The 9,879-nt window shown below is 47.4% G+C and overlaps 1 protein-coding gene across 9 annotated transcripts in view; it reads left to right on the forward strand.

Moving 5' to 3' along the window:
• The window catches only part of RNF44 (ring finger protein 44), a 68,078-nt gene extending 59,310 nt beyond the window's left edge, over positions 1 to 8,768 (forward strand). For all 9 annotated transcript variants that reach the window (XM_060271604.1, XM_060271605.1, XM_060271606.1 and 6 more), the window contains 2 exons: positions 1,071 to 1,170; positions 3,011 to 8,768. In XM_060271604.1, coding sequence (XP_060127587.1) covers positions 1,071 to 1,170; positions 3,011 to 3,073 — 163 coding nt within the window. In that variant the 3' untranslated portion in view covers positions 3,074 to 8,768. The remainder of the gene's footprint in view (positions 1 to 1,070; positions 1,171 to 3,010) is intronic.
• The last annotated feature ends 1,111 nt before the right edge of the window (positions 8,769 to 9,879 follow it).

Genomic DNA, 9,879 nt, shown 5'->3' on the forward strand with positions numbered 1-9,879 from the left:
AAACCCGAACCCCTGCTCAAAGCATGCGGGTGGGGAGGTCTTGGCCAAAATCTGCACTGATTGTGGTTGTTCATTGGGGCAAGACAGTTTGAGCATATTATACCGGTCTTGGCCCAACAGGACCGCAGTATTAAATGACTAAGGACCAACTCTACCCATATGAACCACTCCAGACTCTGCAATCATAATCTGAGGCCCTTTCTCATGTGCTTCCCCCACAAGAGGCCCAGAGGGTGGCAACACAAGATCAGGCCTTTTCTGTGGTGGCTCCGTTTGTGGAATTCTCTCCCCAGGGAGGCTCTCCTGGTGCCTTCATTACACATCTTTAGGTGCCGGGTGAAAATGTTTCTCTTCAACCAAGCGTTTGGCTGTTCTATGGCTTTTTACATGTGTTTGTAGAAGGAAGGTTGTTGGTTTGTTTTTATTTTATTGTGCATTTTGTTTTTTTCTGTTGGGATATTTGGATGAAGGGTGTTACACTACTACTCATAATGATATGCAGCTGAAGGTGCAGAGGAACTGAACTCTCACCCAGTAATTGGCGTGTTTCTTTTCAGTCTGCTTCTAAAGGGCGGTACATCCGTCCACCTTTAGGAATAGAAGGGCATCTTGAGGAGTGAGTTCAGATTGCACCCAAGCAGATCTGTGAATTGTCAGGGGAAGGCAACAACCCTTACTGATAGGTACAATCCAGTTGAGCAGTGAAATCATTTTCCTAGCGTGTCACCTGGAAGTATGTATTGGGCACCTAAATAAGGTTCTGCTGGAAAACAGTGGGAGACACTGCTCCCAAAGAGTGGGAGGCCTGCTGCTCAGTGACAGAGGCAGAAGGTTGCGGGTCCTCAGCATCTCCAGGTGGGTCTGGGAGAGGATCCTGCCTGAAACCCTGGACAGCATCTGCCCATCACTGTAGATCTGACTCAGCATGAGGCAGCTTCCTATGAGCCTGCAGAGAATCTTGCCCCTGTGGGGAAACTGGCCTGAAGACCGTGGATAGCTATCGGTGTGCTGCTGCTTCTTCCTCCTCTTCTGCCACTGCACTGACTGGGTCTTTCTCCTCCCTTCCCCAGGTGTGTTGTGTGCTTCAGCGACTTCGAAGTCAGGCAGCTGCTGCGAGTTCTGCCCTGCAACCACGAGTTCCACGCCAAGTGCATCGACAAATGGTTAAAGGTAACATCTGCTGCTCTTGGCCAAGGGCTCTATCACTGGGGAACCATTGCATTAAAAGATTATTCTGTCCGGGGTGCTGCGGCTTAATCGGCAAGGAGCATATTAGGAAGTGCATAATCATCTAGTGGGGGGGGGCATGCAGGGGGGAACGGGCCTCTGTGCAAGCGATCTGAGAGACCCAGGGCTTCGGAACCAGCTTTGGCAGCTCTCTCTACTGGCTGTTGGCTGCAACTGCACCGTGAAGGTGAAGGGGACTCGTGCGGGATGGATCTAGACTTTTCAGGAACGGCAGGGTCCTTCCTGGCCATGGAAGTCTCCTCTGCTGTGCTGGGGAAGTTTTGCAGCTCTCCAGAGCAGTTTTTTCTAGAGGCCATGCAGAGGGAAGAGTGACTTGGAAAAAGTCACCTCCGCCCCCTTCTGTCAGTAGGAGTGAAAACTGGGATTCAGCCACTGCCTCTAATCTCCATTCAATATTGTGGGTAAATTGCAGGCAAATCCTTTAAGTAGAGACTCTGGCTTTTATTACGTGCAAATGCAATGGCTGTTCAATGATTTTTGTGCACCTGTAAGGCGACTCAGAATCCTAATTTAAATACGGGAGTGGGGGAAATCCTTAATAATAATAATTTTAGTTACAGGTAGGTAGCCGTGTTGGTCTGACGTAGTTGAAACAAAAAATAAATAAAAAATTCCTTCCAGTAGCACCTTAGAGACCAACTAAGTTTGTCATAGGTATGAGCTTTCGTGTGCATGCACACTTCTTCAGATACACTGAAACAGAAGTCACCAGACCCATTAATTTTGTCTCGTGTCCTATTGAAGACATCCGAGCCACTGCCGCATCTTGTAAATTTCATGTGGTAAATGCTCACCTTTTGCAGCTCTATGAGACCCTTTTTGAGACTAAGTGGCCAAAATGGTGCATACGTAGTATTCCGAATGTGGCCATACCACCGCCATTACTTGACCTCATATTGAATCTCATTCATAATTTTATTGGGAGTTTGTGGGTTTCCACCATCTTGAATAATCTGTTGTCAACCACAAACATGGCCTCTTTATTTCTCAGCTGAATCTAGATTATTCATGAACAAATTAAGTAACATTGGTCTCAGTGCAAATCCTAGGAGTACTCCATATCTTTTCTCTGTTTTGAAACCTTCCTGTTTATTCCTACCGTCAGCTTCTTACCTAGCTTCTGATCCAAAGGAAATTATGTCAGAAGGAAAGGTTTGGACTGGAGGGCTTCTGGAAGAGGAGGTTCGCTCTTAACTACCTTGTTCCCGTAGAGCAGGGGTGGGGAACCTCAGATTCGTGGGACCAAATTCAGCCAACCAGCCCTCATAATTCCTCCTTTGGCCACGCCCTCTCTCCCCAAGCAATGCTTCTTACCAGCCCCGCTGCGCAGGTGCTTTTTGCCTGGTTGGAATGCATCCTTGCATTAGGATAATGCCTCTTGTCACCCTGGATGGTGTGATCTTTGTTTTGGAAGGCCAGAATGTAGCCTGCTGTACAAAGGTGAGAATTGCATCTGTTGCTCTGGCCACTTTTGCCTGGCATGTGGCCCTTGGAAGGTTGCTCATGAAGGCATGTGGTCCTTGGGGCCCAAAAAGGTTCCCCACCTATGTCCGAGATGGAGCCCAGTTTCTTGTCCTTGTCCAGTGCCAGTTATTACCTTGAGAAGTCTATTCCTTCATGCCAAACCTACAACGAGCAACAGGTCTCAGATAAATGGAGAGAGGCTGCTGCTGCTGCTCCTTAAGCAGAAAGGTTTCCTAGTGGGTGTGGTTGACCTTAAAGCCACGTCCCTTTTTCCTGATCCTGCCATTGGTCATTGCAGGCAAACCGCACATGCCCAATCTGCCGGGCAGATGCCTCAGAAGTGCACCGGGAGGCTGAGTGAGGCTCGTCAACGCACTGCTGCACAAATTCACTCCAGGATACGGACCTTGGCCCAGGGGCTTGGCCCAGCCTGTACGCTTAAGCCTCTGGGGACTCTCCTGGGATGTGGTGAGAAGATAAGCAATGTATGACACACCCTTACCCTTACCCCTCCGTGGCATGGACTGGGCCTGGTGGCAGAGCCAGCTCCGCGGTGTCACGCTTCGCTAGGGGGAGGCCTCCCCATGTGCTCCGCACTCCAAAGAGACTCCATCCTTGTGCCATTTTACTCTCCAGGTGTTCTTGCATTCCTTTCGTTTTTGGTTCTCCTTTCCTTGTTTTGGTTTTTGTGGCTGTCTGACCCAGGTATTTTTAGTCCAAACTCTTCCCCCCCACCCACCCCCACTTCTGGCGCCTTCAGAAGCAGAGCAGCTCAAAGATGGTGATGGGGAGATGGGGGAAGAAGTGCCTGCTTCAATCCCACCCCCACCCCCCAACCACTTGCCCCCAAAGCACAGTGTTGTCGCATGGCAGGCAGTGGAAGTGGTTGGTTGCAGCACTGATGAGGGGCAGCCCAAAGCCTTCCCAGAACCATTTGGGGTTGCCCACACACAAATCATGGCTTTTCCTTACACACACACCCATCTTGCCCTTCCTACATGCCGGAGATGCTGGGCGGCATTCAGGGCTCCTTAGCAGGGTGGTGGTGGAGCGAAACAGGCCTGCGCAAGGCCCAGCAATATCCCACCCCACTCCGCTCCCCTTCTCATTGCAGAGGGGCGTGTGGAGACCCATTCCCCCCTCAAAAGACGTGGAGGGAAGCGTGAGTTGAGTGAGTGAGAATCCTCGTGGTGAAGCAGCTGGCTCTGCTTCATACGTTTGTCAGGTGGAGGCTCTCTTTGCGAGGCCTGCCTTCAGAATCATGTTCTCTAGCTAGAGCTGACAATTACTTCTCTTCCCTTCTGCACCTCAGTTGTTTTCCTTGGGGTCCCCTTTCTTTCTCAGCACCCATCTCCATGAAATCCACCACCACCCCTTCCAAAAAAATAAAAAATCAGGTTCGTGCAACTGTTTCCCCAATATCTCAGGGGAGGGCACGTGTGTTTCTCTGCCTCCCTCCCTCTCTCCCTGTTTTCCTTCTGCGGGGAAGAGGGAGATGCTCAGCCGACTGAAGCAGAAGCCCTTAGTCCCACTGTAAATCCTGCCTGCTCTTCTGTGTTGACCCCAGGCTAAGCCCCTGAAAGCTGCCGGGGCCGCTGTGAAGCTCTCTGCAGTAGGATCCTGGGCAGCGAGCAGATGGGGAATTATTTATTAATCTTCTTGTCGTCTACCCTTGCACTAGCTATCATGGAGAAAAGCCCATCTGGCGAAAACCGCTCCTCCCTCCAAGATGCACTGCTGCATCAGCTTTCTTTCCTTTCTGCGTAGGACCAGGCAGACGTTTCCATTCCCTTTGCCACTCGCTAGACCATTTTTCTGTCCTCCCCCTTCCCCCCCCTTCCGGGGGCCCCAAATGAAGTTTGGCCCTCCTACTGCCACCCCCAACGGAGTGTTGTTTTCCCCCCTGCATGGCCTGATGCTTGTGCTCTGGGTCAGGCACCGTGGAGTGGGGTGGGCTGTTTCGCCATGACGAGCATACATGCGAGTTGTGTGCCTTCCTGTATCTCTGTGCACGTGCGTGTGTTGCGTGCGTGCACACACACACTAATCCTACCTAAAATAAAAAAAAACAACCTGCTGGTTTGAAGCAAGAAAGCAACCGACCTGCCACCCTGTTACAGAAACCTGTGATCGTTTAAAAAAATATATATTAAAAATAAAATAAAAGTTGTTTTGCATGATTATACCATGGAGCCGAGAGAGAGAGAAGCCCTCGCCATGTAGTTGGATTGTGTTTGGAAGCCTGGCAAGAAGGACTCGGAGAGGACGATGAAACCTAATGTAAATGTTCACAAATTATGCATGCATGTTATGACCAGCTTGGAACTTGGTATTGGCTAACTCTCTAGCCAGCTGTGGGGGTGATGGGGTGGGGGGGTTAAAGAGGGAGTTCTTTGTGCTCAGCTGATTACTGCCATGCACTGTACTGCACATGTCCGCAACGCCTCACAAGGACCGTCAACGCTTTTCAGGGCAATTCTCCCTCCCCTTCCCCCCACCCCACCCCTCCAGTTTAGAGATGGGTTTGAAACCTGGTTGGGCCAGGAGGCGGCAGCTGTGGGAGGGGGGGCACATACAGGACTTAACCTCGAGGTAGGCTTGCAAGGGTCAATGTTGGCAGGCGGTGGGGGAAGCGGTTAGTAGCGGCCTCAGAAAGGAGAGGGTTTTGTTAGGTGCATCTTCGCTTTCATCAGCTAGTATCAGCTAGTGGGATGTGTCTGGCAGTGTGGCTCCCAGTCAGAATTCAACTTCCTCCACCGTCCACAAGGTGGAGCTCTTCTCTCCCCCCCCCCAAATTCTCCATCTTCTCCCCAGCTGGGTTCATTGATTCCTGCTGCCTTTAATTGCCAGCCGAGGTCTGGCTTGCACCCAACCCCCCTTTTGGAATTGATGGCAGCAGATGAGAGCGGGCCATGCTTTTCCTGCTCATCCAGCATCCCTGGGCCTTTATCCATAAAATAGAGCCTCTTCCCACAAAACTACACCCCCCCCCCAATCCCATTCTCCCAGCCACACAAATGCCGGAGGGGCACTCATGAGCGGAGCAGGTGGAACGAACCATGGGCCCGTTACTCAGATTGGTCTGGGCCAGCCTTGGAGCAGCGTTTGTGAAGGAAAGCTAGATTCTTCCAACCTGGCTCTTTTCTGTGGGGTGTTCCGAGCTGAGATGGTGGCTGGAGGAGAAGTGGCCTCTCTTAAAACAGTGGGCAGGAGCAGTTCAAGCTGTCTGCGTTGTTGTTTTCCTGAGCCCACCGGCTCTCAGCAATACTTACCTCTGAAGCAGGGGAAAGTCTTTTTAGGTGTAGCTGGGGCCACCAGGCCTTTTGCCATTGGTGCTTACAGCTAATCTCTCCCACCCCACCCCACCCACACACCGCAGATGCTGGAGTTCTTGATCCACTTGAATTCAGGAAGTCCTCTGGGGAGCTAGGAGGTTGGGGACCTGAGAACCTGCTTTTGTTTTGTCTCGTGGACTTTTTATTCAGTTAACAGTCCAGGGATGATCTTCAAAGTCCTGCAGAAAGACGCTGAGCCACACAGGCAGGATGTAGCAAGGTACATTTTCTGCTTAACTGCAGCTGGGTAGCAATCTCTTGTTTTGGCAGGAGCAACTAGCCTGCAGGTAGATCAGTCAGTTAGAAACCTCTTGAGCTCTGGGCAGGCCAGAGCTTTCTTTTTAATCACCTGAATTTGTGATGAATTGAATGTTTTTTTTAAGTCCCCACCTGGCTCAGCCCCTTGTTTGCACTTTGGCTGATAATGCAGGTTAAAACGGTGAAGTCACTTGGATCAGGTCAAATAATTTAAATCTCTTCCTTCTCAGCCCACTTTTCCAGAGGGTTAGAATAGCCACAGTCGGACATCTAAGCCAGGTCTTGGCCCATGCGCCTGCGTGCGCGCACACAAAGGAATGGGCCACTTGCCATATAAAACTGCACAGACACCAGCAGCCCCTTTCGAGTACCTGTCCTTCTGTGACCACTCAGTTCTCCCCTCTCCCTCACATGTCAAGCCAGTGCCTTGTGTCAGACCCACCTCCACCGCTCTCCACCCCAGCCCTGGCCTTTCTCCTCGTTTCACAGCTTTTTCTAAAAAAAGGAAAAACAGTAACAACTTATTTCACGCGGCACAAATAACCAAAGGTCTTTACTGTATATATAAACCACAGGTGTTTCTATATTTATAGCCAATCAGAATATAGTGCTGATGCCCATCTGTTTTAAAAAACGCTCTCTTCTCCTCGGGCCCCCCCCCCCGCTATCTCGGGTTATTTTTCCCCCACCCCCAGAAAGATGACTTGGGGTTGGGGAGGGTAGAAAAGCCTTACGGTTCTTCTGGTGGCGACTCGAAAGCTCACAAGCTCGTGTGCTGCAGAATTTATTCCAATGAGCAGCTAAAAATTATCATTTTAAAACAAAAAACCAACAAAAAAATTACTAAAACATTTATTTAGGATGTTTGTGATTGCTGATTGCGCTGTAGATGCCACTGTTTACCAATGATTTCCTGTGGTGGGATAGTGGACTGTTTACTGTTCTTTTTTACCAGTCCCGTGCCCTCCAGAGGGATAGCTCAGCTTCACCCTACAAGGAGAGGAGCCTCCCTGTAGGGCACCAGGGCATTTGTTCTGTGTTAGAAAGTTTATATATATATATATTATATATATATTATAAATATATATATATAATTTTTTTTTTGCTCTGTTACTTGCACATTTTACAGTTACCTCATTTTTCCCATGTATGTATTTGAAAAAAAGGCTAATATATAGAGAAGAAAAAAAAGGTTCTTAAATCTCTAAAAAAGTGTTTGTTTGTTTTCCATTCCATTGGAATCATATTGGTTTGTAGCATTTAACATAACTAGTATGTTGTATTATATATATGTGTATTATACTGATTGAAATTTTTAACAGATTTGTACTTTTTTTAAAATGAAAGTTGCTAGTTCTGCTTGACCAAGTAGTGCAATCATTATTTTTTTTAATGTTGTGGCTGATTTTGAGAGGGATATTCACTAATAAATGTATGATGTATACCAACGAGGGCAGGCCAGTCTCTTCTCTTGGTGGAGGCAGTGCTCTCAGGAAGGTGGTGGTGGTTGTTTTTCTTCTAAATGTAGTACTAGAGGTATCCTGACTCTTTTCCAAGGAGCTATGAATGGCATCCTCACCCCCACCCCCAACTTTTGAACTGAGTTAGGATGGGAGACTTCATAGACTGGAGCAATGGTTTGAAATGCGGTTTCCCACATCCAAAAGAGCCATGGCATCATCAAAAAGTAGTCACAATGATAAAATGCTGTAAAGAAAATATGCGTTAATTTGCTTTATGCTCTTATCAGTAAAATATAAAATATAAATATAAAACATAAAAAAGTGAATGTGCTATGAAGGCACATGAATTTTCCCTCACCAGCTTCAGGGAAGTTACTGTGACCCCGAAACATTAACTTCAGCATCCATCTTAATTTTGGTTATGGAACAATGACACAATCTTTTAAAGTTGCAGCATGTTTAGCATTTCCACCAGCTTCTCGGTGATTGATGTAGTAGTGTCACCCCTTGCTTTCAACTAATACAGCTTCTATGATGCGTGGGTTGTAGTCCCTATCTGCCACAGCTCTGTGACACAAGGAACCAAGCACAAGCTAAGAAGTGGAATGTTAGCATTTTTAAAATATACTATCTACTCTGTCACCTGTGATACCTGGAGCAACTTGCTCTTAACAAACAAAGAGTTTTCCAATGCCCATGGTAGTGTACAGATTTGTTTTCAGTGTGTCAGTGGTTTGTTAAATATCATGGTTAGCACTTGTGTTTTTTGTTTTAAAACGCATGACAGATGTTTGGACAAATTCACAGAGAGGTCTACTAGTGGTTAAGTGGTGATTACTACTATTGGAGACCTCCAGATTCAGAGCAACAGCAGAAAATGGTTGTTGTATATGTCTCCTTGTAGACTTTCTGGAGACGTCTGCTTAGCCATTGTGGGAAACGAAGTGCAACTAGGTGAACCTTTGACCTGATCCTGTAGCACTCCTTATGATCTACTATTCAGTTTTTTAAAAAAGCTAAACATGCAAATAACTGGAGGTGGTGGCTAGAGAAAATGTTTTCTCCCCATTGCTCAAAGCACTAGAACTTGTGGACATCCAATGCAGCCCTAATATTGGAAGATTCAGGACAGATAAAAGGAAGAAACATCCTTATACTGCACATAGTTAAAACTGTGGAACTCACTCCCACAGGAGGCAGGGATGGCCAGCAACTTGTGATGGCTTTAAAGAAAGGATTAGACGAATTATGGATTAAGCCATCAATGGCTACTTGTAACAATGGCGATGTTCTGCCTCCATGGACAGAGGCAGTAATGCTTTTGGCTGGAAACTGCAGGATGTGAGTGTGCTCTTGTCCTGCTCATGGGTTTCTCCAGAGGCATCTAATAGGCCACTGTAAGAACAGGATATAAGGCTAGATGAGGCATTGGCCTGACGCAGCAGGCTCACCTGAGATTCCCAGCAATTGGTATACAGAGGAATACTGCCTCTGACCATGAGGGCAGAATATACGGTAGCATAGGTCTGTTTTAGGGAACACAAAAAGCAGCCTTACACCAAGTCATAATTGTCTACACTGACTGGTAGCAACCCTCTGGGCCAGGGTCTTTTCCAACCCTACCTGGAGATGCTGGAGATTGAGAACCTTCTGCTTGCAAAAAACAGATGCTCTACCAGTGGCAGTTTTTGCATTTGCTCTCCACTGGGTCAATTTTTGATTGGGCCATTCACTCTTACTCCCAAGATCTTTCTTGGTCAGCCACTACTAGCTCAGTAGGATTTGCATCTCCTGCCCACCTATATTGCGCCACACTTGCTTACGTAATACGATGCCTGTTTTATCTATCACCCATATTTGCACATTCAAAAAACACTTGTATCACAAGAGTCTTTATTGAACTGTGACTTGATTTTCTTTACTTGCTTGGAGTGTGTATGGGCTGGAAACTTTCTATTAGAAAAGAGCAAGTGGTCAAACAAAAATGAACCTACCTAACCTTTACATCCTGAATTCACTCCAGCAGTATTAACTTGTTCCAGTTTGGCAAAAAGCAATACTAGTGTAAAAGCTGTAAATTTTCAGTGTAAACCACATCTTTTAACACTAGT

Source organism: Zootoca vivipara, chromosome 2 (assembly GCF_963506605.1).
Source record: "Zootoca vivipara chromosome 2, rZooViv1.1, whole genome shotgun sequence".
Taxonomy (NCBI): Eukaryota; Metazoa; Chordata; class Lepidosauria; order Squamata; family Lacertidae; genus Zootoca; species Zootoca vivipara.